The sequence below is a fragment of the Squalius cephalus genome (assembly GCF_949319135.1).
Source record: "Squalius cephalus genome assembly, chromosome: 10".
Taxonomy (NCBI): domain Eukaryota; kingdom Metazoa; phylum Chordata; class Actinopteri; order Cypriniformes; family Leuciscidae; genus Squalius; species Squalius cephalus.
This window is the reverse complement of record NC_137131.1, coordinates 10,386,060-10,404,436: the sequence shown is the minus strand read 5'-3', so window position 1 is coordinate 10,404,436 and position 18,377 is coordinate 10,386,060. Positions and strand designations below refer to the sequence as shown.

The 18,377-nt window shown below is 35.1% G+C and overlaps 3 protein-coding genes across 3 annotated transcripts in view; 2 read left to right on the top strand and 1 right to left on the bottom strand.

Annotated features, from left to right (window-relative positions):
* The window catches only part of LOC307166319 (rho guanine nucleotide exchange factor 19), a 44,405-nt gene extending 44,126 nt beyond the window's left edge, over positions 1-279 (top strand). Inside the window, exon 13 of the mRNA XM_079884602.1 lies at positions 191-279. The gene's annotated coding sequence lies outside the window, so the exon portion shown is untranslated. The remainder of the gene's footprint in view (positions 1-190) is intronic.
* On the bottom strand, positions 194-8,253 carry ppil1 (peptidylprolyl isomerase (cyclophilin)-like 1). The gene is made up of 5 exons (XM_079884675.1): positions 8,009-8,253; positions 4,365-4,422; positions 2,619-2,773; positions 2,252-2,320; positions 194-454 (listed from the first exon to the last, which is right to left on the bottom strand). The coding sequence occupies exons 2-5, from the start codon at positions 4,418-4,420 to the stop codon at positions 234-236; spliced, it is 501 nt and encodes a 166-aa protein (XP_079740801.1). The 5' UTR covers positions 4,421-4,422; positions 8,009-8,253; the 3' UTR covers positions 194-233.
* Positions 8,254-12,543: 4,290 nt separating this feature from the next.
* Positions 12,544-17,376, top strand: eno1b (enolase 1b, (alpha)). The gene is made up of 12 exons (XM_079884637.1): positions 12,544-12,732; positions 13,518-13,606; positions 13,716-13,811; positions 14,453-14,511; positions 14,618-14,687; positions 15,381-15,514; positions 15,690-15,912; positions 16,001-16,198; positions 16,299-16,500; positions 16,617-16,725; positions 16,836-16,894; positions 17,016-17,376. Exons 2-12 carry the CDS (start codon positions 13,522-13,524, stop codon positions 17,080-17,082), a joined length of 1,302 nt encoding a protein of 433 aa, XP_079740763.1. The 5' UTR covers positions 12,544-12,732; positions 13,518-13,521; the 3' UTR covers positions 17,083-17,376.
* Positions 17,377-18,377: the final 1,001 nt, after the last annotated feature.

The window sequence follows — 18,377 nt, the reverse complement described above, 5'->3', positions numbered from 1 at the left end:
GATTTATTCAGCCAATTACAATTATTTTGCCAAATAATTCTTCACCTTTCTGTGTGTCATTTAGCATAACATAAAGGTTTCTCTGTAATGAACCCAAAGTCATATAGTTAAGACGCCATCCTCTGGCCAGGGATTTGTACTCGGGGTAACCAAGAGAACAGCAAACATATTAAATGAAAAGTTTAATGTAATAAAAGGGCTGTACAAAAATAAGGCATAAAATGTTAGACATCTTAGTTAGGTACATTCACTCTGAGAATTTTAATGTCATCCATAGGACGGTCCTGACTGTTGGTTTCAACCATGCCAATACGATTAAGAACTCCAATGCCCTGGCAGACCCGTCCAAATATAGTGTGTTTCCCATCCAGCCATTGTGTGGGAGCCAATGAGAGGAAGAACTGGCTTCCGTTTGTATCTGGCCCTGCATTGGCCATTGCGAGAATCCCAGCACCTACAAAATACAAACATAATTGAAAAAAAAATTCTCATGAAAATTATGTGAAGACTTTATTGTTTTCAAGTCAGACTGAGTTATTATAAATTTGTAATCTATTATTAAAGGGGTGGTTCAGGATTTTGGACATCGGACCTCATTTCAAAGTTAGCCTGGGTGTTATTTATCAGTGGAGACAGTTTTCAAAAATTTTCACCCAGTCCTTCCAGTTGCATAGTTCGCTGGTGCTAGGCTAGCGCGAGTCAACAGTAACTGCTAGCCTGCCATTAAAACAGTTTTACCCACTCCACAGTACACCAAAAGCAAATAAATTATAACGCCAGACTATCGATGTAAATGTCTGTTGAGAGAATAATGTTAGAAATCAAACTACCCTTTCATCGCATTGCAATAGTTATACTTTGTTCCCTGTATTTATTAGCACAGTCTACAGCAGCGGCGGAGTTATATTAAGTTACCTAGGCAACCGAGATTACTACTAGCTAGCTAGACTTCCCGACTGTAGTGCGCTTCTGTTCTGTGTTTACTATTCAGCGCAGTACTACTAACCGGAGCAAAGTAAAATTCTGCCGCTGCTGAGAAACTAGTTCCTGTAAATGTAAACGATCATTGAGATGCAAGAGTAGTTTGATTTCTAACATTATTCTCTCAACAGACATTTACATCGATAGTCTGGCGTTATAATTTATTTGCTTTTGGTGTACTGTGGAGTGGGTAAAACTGTTTTAATGGCAGGCTAGCAGTTACCGTTGACTCGCGCTAGCCTAGCACCGGCGAACTATGCAACTGGAAGGACTGGGTGAAAATTTTTGAAAACTGTCTCCACTGATAAATAACACCCAGGCTAACTTGGAAATGAGGTCTGATGTCCAAAATCCTGAACCACCCCTTTAAAGCTGCAGTCCGTAGTTTTTCCTCTTTGTCGCCATCTCTGTTCGAAATCTGCAATTGCAGTTATTCGCGGAATTATCAACTTTACGTGGGTTGTGCCTCGGCATGGCACAGCGCGGATGAGTCCAATGTTTTGAGGAGAATGTGTGGCTGTCAGTCGCCGCGCCGGTGTGGATCCTGTCATTCGGAATCACAGATTCTACTTTTTGGAAGTATGACCAACATAAGAATTTTCACCTGAAAATGTCATCCGAACAAGTAAGTAACATCCACTTTTGTTCTGACCAATTAAGGGAAAAAAAGCATTGCAGTAAATCACGCTGATTAAATATAATGATCGCTTATCATATCCTGTCAAACCGTGCAAATTATACTTTCTTCTCAAATTGTTAATGTTAACAACATCAGCACTGTGTGAATACATTTAATGCCCTTCCGATATTATCCTTGTTTTCTCATGGCCCGGTTGCAGTCTCTTTTTTTCTGTAGCCACTTCGAAGTCCGAACAAAGTCTTTGGTGATTGTCGTTTGAACCTTTCTGGATCCGCCATCAAATTGATAAGTTTAATTATATCAAGTGCTGTGAGAAAAGGCTATAAATCTCCACCTCCAACATCCTCACACGCAGCATAGCCTACTAGCCGAGACTCCTTCTTTATGAGTACAGATGTGACGTAATGACGCAAAGACATGCTAGAATTTCCTGCGGAAATCCACCAGTACCACTGGAATTAAAAACATGAACTGATCTGCAATTTAAAAATGTAAGCTACAACCTATAGTTCCTATGCTGGATATTTTGTATAAAATTATGCCATAGATTTGTGAGCGGACAAAATATTTCCACTGCACTTGAGTGCTCTGCTCATTACTGCTATTTACAAAACTATTAAATCTACTCACCTGTAAATTTCAACTCTGGATGCAATTCATCCTCAAACTGCTTGCCAAATATAGATGCACCACCACGACCTGCAGAAATTTATCATAAAATTTTTCATAAAAATGCTCTTAATGGTTAAACAACCCAAACATAGCATGACAGTAAATTCAAATTAAATTCCATTCATCTATTATGGAAGACAAAAGTAGTTATGGTTTCCCTTGGTAAAGCAAATTATTGACATTAATTCACCAATTTTGGGGATTTTTTTCACTATGTAGAATGAGACTTCTCAACAACCTTACTCTGATTCATCTTATTAAACTGTCAAATGAAATGTCTAAAAGGAGTGTTGAATGATGAGTAATGTTTCCATGGCTGTCTCACCTGTGCCCGTTGGATCGCCCCCTTGAACCATAAAGTCTTTAATGATGCGGTGGAACTTGATGTTGTTGTAATATCCTCTTCTGCCCAGCTCTGCAAAATTCTTGCATGTTTTTGGCGCATGATTCCAGTACAGTTCTAGCACTAGAGTTCCCATCCTGAAAAGACAATGTGAAGTGTGGGTATGTGGTAACATGCTATTAAAGGTTAATGTCTACTAGCAATGTCCGATTCATGTATGAATTGTTCTTTTGAACTGGATCTTTTAATTGGACCGGTCTAACTGTTTTTTCACAAAATCGAATCAGAGAAGATAAACAATTGAGTGACTCATTCTGAACAGAGAGTTTGGTCAGGTCCTATAGGCTGAATAATAACTGATTTAATTTAATGGTGGATTGCTAGTTTTATCATCAAGCATACAAAATGTCTGTTATTAAATATATTTTTTTTTTTATCAAGCAATCAGTTGATATTGAAACAGATGATTGATAACAGACAATAAAGATTACTTTAAAAAAAAACATTTTTTAACATACTAAAAGCACATTGAAGAGGAAAGAGCAAAAAATCTTAATTTTTCCCAAAAGCAAATTCAAAATCTATCATATTTGGAAATGTAGAGTAAGGAAGGGCATTACACTGTTTCTTTGTTTTGGTAATAAGCATTAAGAACTCTTTCAGCGACAAGAAAAACTGCAGTTTTTTATTTGTGAATATAGAATTTGCCATGCAAAATTTAGAAATTCACAAACATACTCCATCTTGCTTCTATATGTAAGAGCTTCAGTTTTGGGTAAGTTGCTCTACAAAAGTAATTAATACAGGTTACACTTTATTTTAAGGTCTGTGTTATACATTTAAGTACGGAGTAATAATGATTAACTACATATAATAGGGTTAGGAGGAATAGGGGTTGGTTTGGGTTAGTTGCATGTAATTATGCATAATGTATAGTTATTATTACAGTAACTACATGTAAAGTGTAGCAAGGACACTGTAAAATAGTGTTACCTTAATTACTAGCTACTAATTACATCTTCAACAGAGTTCAACTGTACTAGTTAGTCTCTATAAAATGTATCGGATTACTTATTACTAATTACTTTCTAAATCCCACATCAACCTCAACCAGTTGAACAATCCAAGGATAGACATGAAACTGCACTTTTGATTCTTTCAAATAAACAATATACAATTGCATAAATTATTCTTTAACTGAACTGTGTGTAAAGGGAGAAGTTACAATAAAAATAACATTAAACTGTGATGTTAAATCCACTATTGTTTTATAATCTATACAGTATTTAATGCAATTACATCAGAAGTACTTACAGAAGTACAGTAATTCGATTACTTAGTAATTAATTACACTCAACACTAAAGAGCATAATAACATCTTTCAGAAACAACTTAAAATATAGCGTTGTTTAATGCACATTAATAAATGGAATGGCGTAATTACGTCACAACGTAAAAGAATCATTGAATGAGTGATTTTTGAAACTGAGTCGGAGATGGGTAACGTTAGCACTCTGATCTAAAACAATCTCTAATCAGTGCGTGATTAGATCTTTAACCCTTTTGCATCATTCATACAAGCAAGCGTTAAAGCTACACGTTTATCTCTATATGTAAACTTAATAAAACTGATAAAACAATAACCACAGCTATAATGATAGGGCTATGTGTTATCAAAACGTGTCTCATTCATTCACAATTCTATTACTAATGTATTGTGCGACTTACGTTGTATCCAACGATACCGTGGGGGGTTGCCAAGAATCCGGCGGTATTCCAGACATGTCTGTTGATCAACAAATATGCTTTAGACAGAATGTATTATTGTTTTTATTATTTTAAATTATGTCGCAAAGCGTGATAAGGAAGTAGTAGCACGGTTTGGTTTATTCGTTATTGTAAACCGTCAAGACTACACAATGTAAGTGCTGACATCTAGTGGACTGGATGAAAAGCCACGCTTTTATACATCCCATATAAAAGATACATCCACATATCTTTGCCATGATCTTTGCACTCTCAATGAACATAAAAAATGGCAAAAATGTTATAGTAGCATATATATATATATATATATATATATATATATATATATATATATATATATATATATATATATATATAAAAAATACTATATAATTTTTGGCTTTTTTGTTTTTCTAAGTTTCTCTTTTCTGTGTGTGTGTGTGTGTGTGTGTGTGTATTTCTAGTTTTGCTCAGCTCTAAATATTTCATTGGATATCTATTGCACTTTGTGAGTTTTTGTTCAAAGTAAACTATTTACTGGATATATTTGTACACTACAAAGTATAATTGTTTTAATTTAAAATAATATATACTTTGTATAGCCTATAAATTAAAATATGCAATTTCAATGATGTATAAATATCCTTATAATCAGAAAAAAAAAGAAAGTTTATGCAACGTCATTGGTCATCTGAACACCGTGTTTCATCCGGAAGTGACACACAAAGTCTATATTTGATGTAAATCTGTTTTATTGCGTTAATTGACTTAAGTACAAAATAATAATACAATTAAACAATATGACAAGGAACAGTCAGATCCATATTCTTTAATACATGTCACAAGAAAATACATACTCAAGACTGTTTTAGACAGCAATTCTAAAAAATCAATATGAGTCATTGTCACAGCGTCACTACATTAGGAAAAGGATAAATGTTGATCAAATTCCTTGTGATTGATGGCATTACCAGGCAGTATTAGACAGAGTATCAACATCTAAACTTGCCTGGTAAGACACAAATCAAAGGATTTTACTGCAGCGGAGAGGCAGAGGAAAGGGTCTGGTGTCATGTGACTGTAGAAGAGATGAAAACAGACAAAAAGAAAGTGACAAATTAAAGTGGTTATTTTTTTTTTCAGGAGAAAGGTCTTAAAGGAAACTGTTTAAAGGGTCTAGTAAAGCATAAAGTGCAAGCAGAGATTCATCATGGCAGGTTAATAAACAGTTCAAAACCTAAAGGGTCAATGTCAGAAGAGTCAGCAGCATCCATATAGATTGTGATGTAAACTTGATTAGGTTATGTATAATGTTGTGTAGAGACAAAAACAGGTGTTTGTTTGTGTCATGCATGTTTTTAATGGCACGAAGGTGAGTAAATAATGACAGAATATTCATTTCTGGGTGAACAACACAGCCCTGCAATTACTTAATGAACAGAAAGCGACATTATTCCTTATTCACATTCAAAATACAACCAAAATATTTGATTGGGTCATGCCTACAGATATATTTTCCATAAGAAACAATATTTGTCATGTGAGTCTGTGGGTTATTTGCATGTCTCTTGCTTAAAAAGTTTGCTTTTTCTTTGCATTTTCCATTATATAATGACCTGGAAATAAAGTAAAATGGGTTTCAAATCATTACAGCAAACAGGAAAGGTGAACTGTGTAGGTGCAGTTCAATTAGTGTTTGTCACACAGATCTCAGGTGTCATGCACACAATAAGACACAAGAAAAGGAGGATGAACTGATCGTTGACTAGCACGTTACACATTAGAGGGTGTGTGATACGGAGGAATTACTTTCGTGACATTCATGCAGGCATTTGGATGTAAAAGGGTGCGGTTCAGAACTTTACTGATGGTCTAGTTCTTCTCTGTAATTTAATCACACTCCTTTTATTTTAATCAAGCCGTCTCAACTGGTATTTCTATTTTAAATCACTGATTTGATTTAATAACATATTCTAAAGTCACATGCCAAATACTTCACAATTTCATATTTTTTGAAAGCATTTCATGTTCCTATTCTATTAAGTCCACGGTGAGTGAGCCCCCAGAGTGCATCGTTACCAGACAGTGTTAGAACATCAGTGAACAGCCAAGCACTGCCGGGTAAGATGCACCCTAGAGACAATGGATGAACTTCTTCAGCATCATAGCATTCAAAGCAACTATAGCCAAAGAACCCACATTTCACCAAGGCATATTTTCATTTGTGTATTTGTTTGTGCGCATATTTGCATATTCTGCGTGTCCACACCCAGATGCAAAGCATTTTTAACGATGCCCGTAGAGGACCATCTGCATCATTACCAGGCAGTATTAGAGAAGATATAACATCCAAAACTGCCTTGTAAGATGGAGATGGGCATCCAATGTAGATCTCAAATGATTTGGCATTTTTACTTTTTCACCCCATCTGAAACAAGAGGGAAGACTCTATATGCTTTTCATATTGCGTGTCACTATAAAATGACAGTTAGTGTACTTTAGCAAGACGTTGTAAGGTGTTTGTTAATGATTATCTATTTTCCTGACCGGCCCGTCATTTGTTTTTAATAGCTTCATACACTGCCTTTAAACGGCGCTTATCTTGCATCAGACCCCAATCCTTTTGATGTAAGCTGTCCATGTTCATTTTGACTGGACCGCTTCCACTTTGCAGTAACTCCTTACTCATTTTCTTGACAACCATTATTAGAAAGAACAAAAAACATTGAAACCCCAGAAGTTTTCTTCTTAAGTGTATGCCCTGCCCTTTCTGCTTGGCAACTATGACCTTTGAGACGTCTCCTTGACCTGAGAGAGTTCAACTAATTGGTCGCACCTTCATCAAAACAAAATTGTGCCTACAACCTACAAATCCCATTACAACCACACGACGTCGGTGGTAAGGAAAGCGCTTAGTCATGCTAATCAAAATGGCTGATCCTTGTCACCTAAACCTGATGTGCACCTGACTGACCCCTCACCTGTACGTTAGATTAGATAAGATTCGAGATAACTCACTTACTACTGAAAAAAAGCTAAGCAAGTCTTTATGGTTTGGCTCTATTGATGTTTCATTTCTCTTGTTACCAATAGCTTTTAATTAAGAGAGGAAAAATAATACGTATGAGAGTCCATCTGTCAATCCATTTTTAAAGTCTTTAAACAGTTTCTCAGATGCAACAAGTCTATTTTATGTTTAACACCATTAAATTATAACATTCAAAACTTCTGTTGTATTATTTCACGTCATTTCTTTAAATGCTTTACATATTGTACTTCATTCTCCTTTGTTTTAAACTGATCAAACAGGTTTGACACATTACGGAAGTGAAAGTTAACATGCTGGGCACTCACAGTCCATTATGTTTAACCAATTTCAATGATTGACATATCATACTAAAATGCATACTTCATTATTATATTAAAGTAAGAAAGGATTTTTTTAAGTATTAAAAATCTAAAATACTATGTATGTTTAATTCCATCTTATTGTCTTTTTTGTAGTTTACTATTAGCATTTCTGTTGTATATAATAACTGACATACAAAGACATTTATTTGCAATTAATGAATCATTTTGTCAAATTGTTGAATGTATTCAAAAAATGAAAAATAACTATTAGTTACCCTATCAATTCCTGTTGCGGTCATTCAGTATGGAGTCATGCACAAGAGATGCCATTGTGTCGCAGCGTCGCTCTAGCTGAGGAAGATCACTTCCTGCTCCTTCCTCTTGATAAAGGTATGATTGCTTCTTCCACTTTAGGCCAAACCTCTCGAACCGGTCTTGAGGACAGCTGAAGAAGACACAAGGACATTACTAATGGAGTCTCAGCACGAGAAGAAACACAATCTCCTAAAGCTCCTGAAGCGAAGAAACCGTTCCTACAAAACATCTAGGTTTTCAGGTACACCTTGGAGCCCTGCCCAGGTGTCATTTTTACGCTGTGACCAATCCCTGCCCTTCTTCTATGAGCAGGTGTGTCTTGTGCTCTGTGATTGGTTAGTTTAGTGTGGAAGTGCCTCTGGGTTTCTGAGTACACAAATGAGACAAGCTTTTAACCTTCAAAAAGACCACGCCCCATCCTCGGTGTCTCTTGTTCTGGGTCAGACTTTAGGGCAACAGACAAGAATAAGCCTCTTCTCCTCTTTATTTTTAAGGTTTAGTCTCCTTTCTAATGTTCATCATTAGATTAAAGTTAAAAAAGACGATCACCAATCAGTAAATGTGTCCTTTGTGTGCTCCTCTGATCATTTGAATTGTTTACAATGATAATAAACTCCATTGAGGTGTTCAATAGCAAACTGATATACTTTTTTACTACATTCTTACTCAGCATTTTTTATTCATTTGACTGCAAAAAACTAAAATAAAGAATATTAAACCGAAATCATTTCTAATTCAAACATATAATCAGAAAACATGATAGATAAATTATTATGCAAGATTATCAATGTCAAATTATGGATAATTATCAGTGTTTAACATTATTAAAAAGACTTGTGTATGAATTCAATTCATTCAGACAAATTGACTATTAAATTCAGACTGGCTAATCAGTCCAACTTGCAATGTGAGATTTTATAACTATAAATAAAGAAAAAGTGAGATTTCTGTCCACCTAACATTTCTTTGAACTTAAATCTGGAATTTGATTTTGCAGATAGAAAACATACTTTGTTGACAATAAAAATAAAGTTCCACACTCTAAAAGCACTATTAAATCCTGCTTTTGGCATTTAGAGCTGTATGCAGGGAAGTGGTTCTCAACCTTTTTTGGACCAGCGCCCCCTATCCATTATCCAGGTCCATTAACGCTCTCCATGACATGATGACGAGAAAGTATCAGCAAATAATTAATTGATTTCTAGCCCTTGCATTAGCTTTACTACTAGATATATTTATGAAGATGAGAAATAAAAACCCACCCTGTGATCAGCTGTTTGGCCGAGCTTGTTACGGAAAGGCCGATCGGTTGGTTTTTGTCACATGACCTGCTGTGCACTTGCGGCATTCTGAAAAGTTGAGATGTTTTCAACCGACCGCAATGCTTCTATTATGAGCACGCTTGTTATGAACCTACATTTGAAATAACAAATTTGCACGTGCATAAAACGCGATATGTGAACGGCCTCTGACTGGTTCGAGTCGGCACCGCTGCGGAGTAGCACATTACCAAGATGCCTGCAATTTTGTTTATTTACCACTAGAGGGCCAAAAGTTACAGACTGCAGCTTTCATATGTAACTAAAAAGCATGTCACTAAAAGCCAAATAACAGATTTGATGGGAATATTATCATCATAGTTTCTCAGAGAGCAAAGAAGTCATCTGAAGTCGAAATTAGCCTATTTATCAGTGTATATCGTGTTAACGAACTGCAATGGTTACAAATTTGAGTGGACAAATCTTTTTCGTTTGTTTGTGGACTGTGATTTTGAACTGATAAGTGACTAAATGTCACAGAAGCTATTATGTATGGAAGACTAGGAATGCAGGATTTGATGTGACACCTTATAAACCGAAAAAGAATAAGGAATAGCATGAATCCATTTAATTAAAACATAAAAATGTAAATGAATAAATCATTTTAAAATGGACAAATGAGTAGACATTTAAAATTGTTGTGCAATTCTTGTTTTATGTTAAATGTTTGATTATTCATGTTAAATGTAAAAATGTTAAATAAAATAGAACAATAAATTAATAAATAGTAGGCATATAAAAAATAAATAGACACATGAGACTCTTTATTCACGTTTAAATAAAGCCAACATTTAAAAACATTTTGGCAGTTTTTGTTTTCTTTATGAAAATCTGAAAATCTGGTTAAAATATGCTATTATAAACTACTCGTAGGGGCAACAAATGAACTTCTGACTCTCTCCCATGCCACTCAAAGTAGATAGATATAAAGATGGGCTGTCATTGGACAGTAAAAACGACCGTAGGCTACACGGTCATTAAAGCGGTAATGTTTGCACTTAGGTTTTATTACGCATTTAGGAGAGTATTGCAAGAAGCTGCTTACATTAACCTTACTTAAAAAAAATACAATCATGATTTTTCATGAAAAATTATTTTAGAATTGTAGGCCTAAAATACCTTGGTATCAGCTTGTTTTCATCAATGGTATAATTAATACAATTACAATTAATTTGGTTTGTCATGATTAATTTGTGCTCATAAAAAAAAAAATTCCAAAAAGGATTAACACACATGAACAATTAAATTATTATTGTATTATTAATTATTTTTAACTATCTTGAAACTATCCAAGCAGCATTTCACGCTCAGATGTGACAGCGGAATTAATATACATTACCAAAAATTGTGATTACAGAATATATTTAAATTATCCATCAAATTGTCATTTTCTCCTTACAGTCTTGCGAGTTAATAATATTGCCAGACCAGTAAATTACTTGGTGAACAAAGAAAACATTTTGGCATTAGGCATTGGCATTAGTTAATGCCTAAAAATTTAAAGTTTTACCTTATAAATAGTTTTAAATAATTTTAAAATTTGTCGCCGGAGTGAATGAGAACATGATTTATTGAAAATATTTGAAAATATATAAGTGGTTCTTAAGTAAATACTTTTGTAATGGCTTCTCAACTTTCCTTTCCTCCCCTGTGTGATTTATAGCCACCACCGGATTATTGTCAGCGTGAAACACATTTTTGAGCATGTGAATGCTGATTCTTGTCAGTGCAGGATTCTATAGTCAGAGCTTGAACGCACTAGTTATTATTATTATTATTTTAATTACTTGTGCAGTCAATAAAATGTATTCATTGTAGATTTTGATTTTTTTTTTTTTAGTTTGTGCAATGAACAAAGGATATGAGAGTTCCAACCCTAGCAGGAGTTAATGCTGGGACTGTATTGTAACCCAGGCAACAGGTCAATGCCTCACTATATCCAAAAGCCTGTGTGGATTGCTAATGAGATCCCCGAGGTCTGATTTGCAAGACGAGAGGATGGAGGAACATGGGGATCAGCTGGCTGTCAGCAAGGCCTCCTGAGAAACCATGTACCTGAAAGAAGCGACAAAACATCAACCATTTCCACGAAACAAAGTGTACATGAGGGGAAATACACACCTGTATGTGAGACTGTAAGAGAGAGGGATAAAAAGAGGGAATGGAGGAGGGAGGGTGGGGGCAATGACCTGAGGGATTACTGGCCCAAGGGAATGAGTTGCCAGGATTCTCCAGCACACAAACACTCTATTGTGCCTCTTGTCATTGCATCACATTTTCCCTCCAGACAAGAATATGGTAGTAGAAGGTTAATGATTTAACAATCTAAGATTCCGAATTTGAGAAATCATTTAACAGATTGGCACCATATGACTGCATCATTCTCTTGTTGTGATATGCTTGTCATAAGGACAGTGACCAATTGTATTGCTTCTATATTGTTTCGACTCGATTTTAAGACCAGGGCTTCAAGTTTAAGCACGATTTTGATAACGTCGAACATTTTAGATTCTTACATTTTAAATAGGCCTAATTTAAATAGTGGAACTTAATCAAACCATGGCAGATAACAATTTATTCTAAAAAAGACACTGTATAGACTATTAAATTGCTGGAGAACGGACTAAAAATTTCACCATCATTATCATCTCCCCCATTGGGTGGAAAATGTAGCGAAGTAATCACCGTTTCCTCTGAGACAAAAGTGTCTTCCTCAAGGGAGCGCATGACTGCTCACAGAGCCGAATTCTCCATTGAGCTGCATTCAAATCTCCGATACATTTTTGTAAGTTGTTTTAGACATTTGTACACTTAAAAAGCATAATCGTTTAAACAATAGTAAATCTATGTTTATCTCCCGTAGAAATGATTACGGGAGAATAATACAGCTCTAGAATCATTCAAAACAATTGCTATTAAATTAAATCATCAAACGACTGTGATTGGTCAAGCCTAGGCAGCGTTGAGAAAAGTAACAACTAACACGTGATAACTCCGTCCCCTTCGGTAGAGGTCTGGACAATCATTTACACCTGAATAATTCAGATGTACATCTTAATAATCATTTAACTGAAAACACACAGTAAATTGTTAAAATATAAAAGTTCATTTTTTAAATTATGTTAAATCCGACCAAACAGCGGCAACATCCTGACCGCAAAGCCCCGCCCATTTCCACACTTGTTTCAAGACGACAGCCATTCTAGCCAAGTAGTCTTTTCTATAATCTCCCCCTATGGGTGAGTTTTCTCTGAGAGTGAACACACACTGATAGACATCCTAACTAGAGCCGCCAGCGTTGAGTGTGAACTTGAATGAGAGCTTGATTTCTTCATCTTGCGCTTTAATTATACCGTTTCGCTAAGGTAAGGAGCGTTGTATTATTATCTTTAAACTTTCCGCTAGCTAACTTTACATATGTTTTATATTGTAACCAGGCTTTGATTTAGTCTTAGGCAATCTTAGTACGCTAATAATTAGATATTTAGACAGAAAGCATGAAGTTCTCAGTCTCGAAGCGCTGGATGAAAGTCACCATGAGCACTCGACATTGAGGACCGTGATGAGTCATGCTTTCCATCACGCCCACTTATCTTCACACACTGTAATTAGATTAAATATTTGCAGAACAAACTATACAAGGAAAAATCAGATTCCAGGAAGGAAATGACTGAGTTTGAGACTGGCCATTGTCGCTCATAATACTGTACATTTTAACAAATAAAATTGTTGATGTTTGTATTATGTGTATTGCATGCAAATACGTCTTTTTGCTTTTTGTTCTCTGTTGACAGCATAATGGCCAGAGAGTGACAGCTGCTAATCCAATTAGACCTGAGCTTCTCATGATGCCCCAAAAGATAGCACAATCGTCAATGCACAATGTGCATTTTGAAAACTATTAATCATGTATTTGCTTGAAAGAGATGTGGATTAATTTATGCAGAAATTTCCCTTCTATAATTAAATCTGCCTCTTGTCTGCCTAATAGCAGACAAGAGGATTTGACAAAGTGACCCTGCTGTGGGTCAGCAGTATTACTGTAAAGCAGATGGTGTTCTCAGGTTTCCTATGTGGTTAGATTTGCAGAGATAGCCTATCAATTTCAGCTGAAGCTGATTGCTCTTTCTTTATAATTTTTTTTTTTTAGGAACATGTCTATCCTGAAGATACATGCTCGTGAGATTTTTGATTCTAGGGGCAACCCCACTGTAGAGGTGGACCTCTACACAGATAGAGGTGATTCTCCTTGACATTTCTTTCCAAATCGTGATTACTCAAAATGAAGATGGTTCAGTATACAAGCATTACAAGCAGAACAAATACTAATCTGCTGGTTTTAAAACAGGTTTGTTTCGAGCTGCTGTCCCTAGTGGAGCATCTACAGGAATCTATGAAGCATTGGAACTAAGAGACAACGATAAGTCACGTTACCTGGGAAAAGGTAACTGCTTTTTCATGTCTCTAATGAATGAATCTGGTCTTACATCATTCATTGTACATTGTTTTGGAAATAACCAATACTTGTCAAGCTAGATTTATTTACTGAAAACAATCGACTGTCTCTCTTTTACCAGCTATGTTTTTCTCTATTAGATTGGGAAGGAAAACTTATGAAATGTACTGATTAATTGGTTCAGCCTTGTGTTAACAGATACCAAGTTAACAAGTGAGAATTCTTTTTTTTTTTTGGTTTGATGGGTCTGAATTTGCATGACACATTCAACCCAGTGTCAAATTGTGTGACCTGATTATGTACATTTCTAAAAATGCTTGTGCATGTGATTCACATCAGTGAATAACGTAAGGATCTTTACTGTGGTACTTTAAAAATAATTGTTAAAATTATTTAGTGTGCAATATCTGCATGGAATAAATACAGATTGTTTATGGCACTCGATTGGCTGACATTACAAATCATAAAATAATTGACAAATATCTGATCTGTAGCTTTGTGGAAGCAGCTAAACTAAGCAAGGGAATGTTAAGATGTGCATGTGTCTAACTGCAGCACCATTCAATCCACAATAACTTGTGCTTATACCTATTTTGCTCATTTATGCCATCTTTTTCTGTGCAATGTAGGTGTATCAAAGGCTGTTGAGCATGTGAACCAAACTATTGCACCTGCCTTGATCAGCCAGGTGAGAATTTTAGACTTTTATAATTAAACCAGTGTAGTAATTAACTGTACATGGGTTGGTAATGATTTGTTTTGTCTGTCTTGCTGTCTTTCTCTTTGTCACATAGGGAATTCCTGTAGTTGAGCAAGAAAAGATTGACCAGTTCATGCTGGATCTGGACGGAACTGATAACAAGTGTAAATCATAATATTTCCGTGTTTACACATTAACAGTAGAAAAGCAATTGTGCTTTACATTAAAAGTTTCCTCTTAACAGTTGTTCTTTACCTATGTGGCATAGATATTTAATTAGATTGTGTTTGAGCTGAAAGAGCTTTTTTAGAGGGTATTTAAATTTAGACAAGCTCCATCCTCATTAATATTTTTTGTGGGCCAAGCCATTCAGATGTTTTTCCGTGCTTTTTTTTTATTTAAATTTTTTTTTTTAACAGTTTCTTACACCCCTGGCCTGTAATATGTTAACACTACCATTCAAAAATGTATGCCTAGTAATATTTTTTTTAAAGAAATTAATACTTGTCTTAAGCAAAGTGTGAATTAAACTGATAAAAAGTTAATGTTACATTTATTTAAAATAAATGTTGTTCTTCTAAACTTTCTGTTTTTTAAATTTCGTAATATATTTCTGTTTTTACTGTATTTTTAATCAAATAAATGCATACTTGTTGAGTTTAGGAGACTTCTTTCAAAAACATTTAAAACTATTACCACAAACCTTTGATTGGTATTTTAAAACATTGTCACAAAAATCCAAACACAAAAGATAGTTTCCCAGTTTTTTTGTGTGTATAAACTTGTGAACAAAAGCAAATATTATGTAATGTGTCTAGTCATAATCCTTTAATTTCTGCATCTGTTTCGAACATCAGCTAAATTTGGTGCCAATGCCATCCTGGGTGTTTCCCTGGCTGTGTGTAAGGCTGGAGCTGCGGAGAAAGGTGTTCCTCTGTATCGTCACATTGCGGACCTTGCTGGAAACCCCGAGGTCATCCTGCCTGTGCCGGTGAGAAACAGAACGCTCTTGTATTTGAAGCTGTACAATGAGCAAAAAGTGTAATGCCACTGGAAATGTGGATTTTTTTTTTTCTGTTTAAATCTTAATAAACATATGAATGCAAATTATGGAAGAAAATGTTATGCTCCCATTGAGTTTTGCAATTTTCATTGTTTTCCTAAAGGCCTTTAATGTGATCAATGGTGGCTCACATGCTGGCAATAAGTTGGCCATGCAGGAATTCATGATTCTGCCGGTCGGGGCCAGTAGCTTTAAGGAAGCCATGCGGATTGGTGCAGAGGTGTACCACAATCTGAAGAATGTTATTAAGCAGAAATATGGCCAGGATGCCACCAATGTTGGGGATGAGGGAGGATTCGCACCAAATATCCTGGAGAACCAAGAAGGTATTTGAAAAAAACAATCATACTGGATGAAACTGTACAGCTAAGAGAACTTATAACTAATATATTGTTTTCTGGATGTTTATAATAGCTCTAGAGCTGCTGAAGAATGCCATCAGTAAAGCTGGATACACAGATGAGATTGTGATTGGCATGGACGTGGCAGCGTCTGAATTCTATCGTGACGGAAAGTACGACTTGGACTTCAAGTCTCCCGATGACCCCGATCGATACATCAGCCCTGATGAGCTTTCTGACCTTTACAAAAGTTTCATTCAGGATTATCCAGGTATCCATCAGTTATTTGCTCTCTTGCACTAATTACATTACAATTTTTTTTCTTTGAGCTCAGACACTGAGATGTGAATCCGTTTTTATTACTACTTCAGTGGTCTCTATTGAAGACCCCTTTGATCAAGATGATTGGGAGGCCTGGACCAATTTCACCAACAGCACGGACATCCAGGTGGTGGGAGATGATCTCACTGTCACCAACCCCAAACGCATTGCTAATGCAGTGGAGAACAAGGCTTGCAACTGCCTGTTGCTCAAAGTCAACCAGATCGGGAGTGTTACCGAATCCCTGCAGGCGTGAGTTCAAAACCCTGATCAAATTGTAAAAATCTTCACTTTTGTCAAAATATTTTTTTAAACTACTAAAAGAGATGTTTTGTGATCTTTTCTATTTGTAACATCCCACCCCACAGATGTAAGATGGCTCAGTCCAGTGGCTGGGGTGTTATGGTGAGCCATCGCTCTGGGGAAACAGAGGACACGTTCATTGCTGACCTGGTTGTGGGACTTTGCACTGGACAGGTACAGTGTGCTCTAATCTTATTTTAGATTTATCATAAAAATGAGGAACTTCAGTTTACAGTTACATACTCAAGTGTACTTGACTGTTTTATTTTCCTCTTCTTATTCAGATTAAAACAGGAGCCCCGTGCCGTTCAGAGCGTCTGGCCAAATACAACCAGATCCTCAGGTAAGCTTACAGTTGTGTTTATGATAATAACAATATTATTTGTTCCAAACATATGGGCATTAATAAGCATATGTATTTTATGTCTTCTGCTTACCTGCTTGCTTTCTTCCTTCATGCACAGAATTGAAGAGGAATTGGGGGATAAAGCTCACTTTGCTGGGAAGAACTTCAGAAATCCACTGAACTGAGACCAGCCCAGTACAGTTAGAACTACTTAACCTCCTACTAATAGTTCAGTTCAAGATATGGCAATACCAACAGAAAGCAGTATGTCTTATGAATGATTATTTGGTTGTTACTGGGACCATATAATCAAGGATACAGAAACAAAGCATCATAAACGTTGTGATGGTGTCTATTTGGATGAGTGTATTGCAAAGAAAGAGCAAACAGTATTTTCCTGTAAATGCTGCATAGCAGATTTCTTGAGGTCTGTGCTTGTAATAGTGAATACTGTTCAAATAAAAACATTACCTCAACTAATGAGAGGCTTTTGTGTAGTATTTTAATGTTAAGTGTACTGTTTACCTGTTTTTGACGGAAATACCAATCTTTTGATTCTGATGATCTGCTGATTTTTTATACACTTTGAATGCTTGATTCTAAATGGTTGATAGTTTGTTTTCTATAACTGCATCGCAAGTAATTCCAGATAATGACAGCATTGCAGTTCCATATCACTTATCCAAATTATTTAGGTTATTTAAAAGGGTTACAGTCGTAGCAATGTACTTTCGGGGGAAAAAACATTTAGGTAATAATGATTCCTTTAAAAATAATAATAATAATAATAATTATATATATATATATATATATATATATATATATATATATATATATATATATATATATATATATTAGGGCTGTCAAAAGATTAATCGCTGAAAAAAAAAGAGTTTGTGTTTACATAATATATGTGTGTGTACTGTGTATAATTATTTTGTATATATAAATACACACACATGCATGTATATATTTAAGAAATATTTGCATACATATACTGTATATATATTTATATAGTTTATATTATATATAAATATAATCATATATATATTTTATATATATATATATATATATATATATATATATATATATATATATATATATATATATATATATAACATTAATGTTGACATTGTTGATTATGAACAAAGCCATTTCTTGATTGTGGTATAGAATTCCACTGCTTTAATAATCGTTATTATAATAATACTAATACTAACATTACTTTTTAAGATTAATAATAATGTTAGTATTATGTGTATGGTTTTATTTGATTTCTTATTGAATAGAAATGCACTACTGAAAATTTGTTTCAATCAGATTCACCGGCTTCTTGTTAACAGTAACTGTAGAAATGTATGAAGCCATCTAAGTAGACAGGGCTGCATTTAAAGCGTCTAGCCTAATTCCACTGAGCCGAAATAAATCCACGGTCTGTGGCAGTTCTTTAAATCTAAAGCACTGTATTTATATCTCACAA

Coding starts and splice junctions, on each gene's coding strand:
- ppil1 (XM_079884675.1), bottom strand. CDS start 4,420: ATGTCTGGAATACCGCCGGATTCTTGGCAACCCCCCACGGTATCGTTG. Junction 2,774..4,364: donor ACGGTATCGTTGGATACAAC/GTAAGTCGCACA, acceptor TTGTCTTTTCAG/GATGGGAACTCTAGTGCTAG. Junction 455..2,251: donor TCCAGAGTTGAAATTTACAG/GTGAGTAGATTT, acceptor TGTATTTTGTAG/GTGCTGGGATTCTCGCAATG.
- eno1b (XM_079884637.1), top strand. CDS start 13,522: ATGTCTATCCTGAAGATACATGCTCGTGAGATTTTTGATTCTAGGGGC. Junction 13,607..13,715: donor GGACCTCTACACAGATAGAG/GTGATTCTCCTT, acceptor GTTTTAAAACAG/GTTTGTTTCGAGCTGCTGTC. Junction 16,199..16,298: donor TTTCATTCAGGATTATCCAG/GTATCCATCAGT, acceptor TTACTACTTCAG/TGGTCTCTATTGAAGACCCC.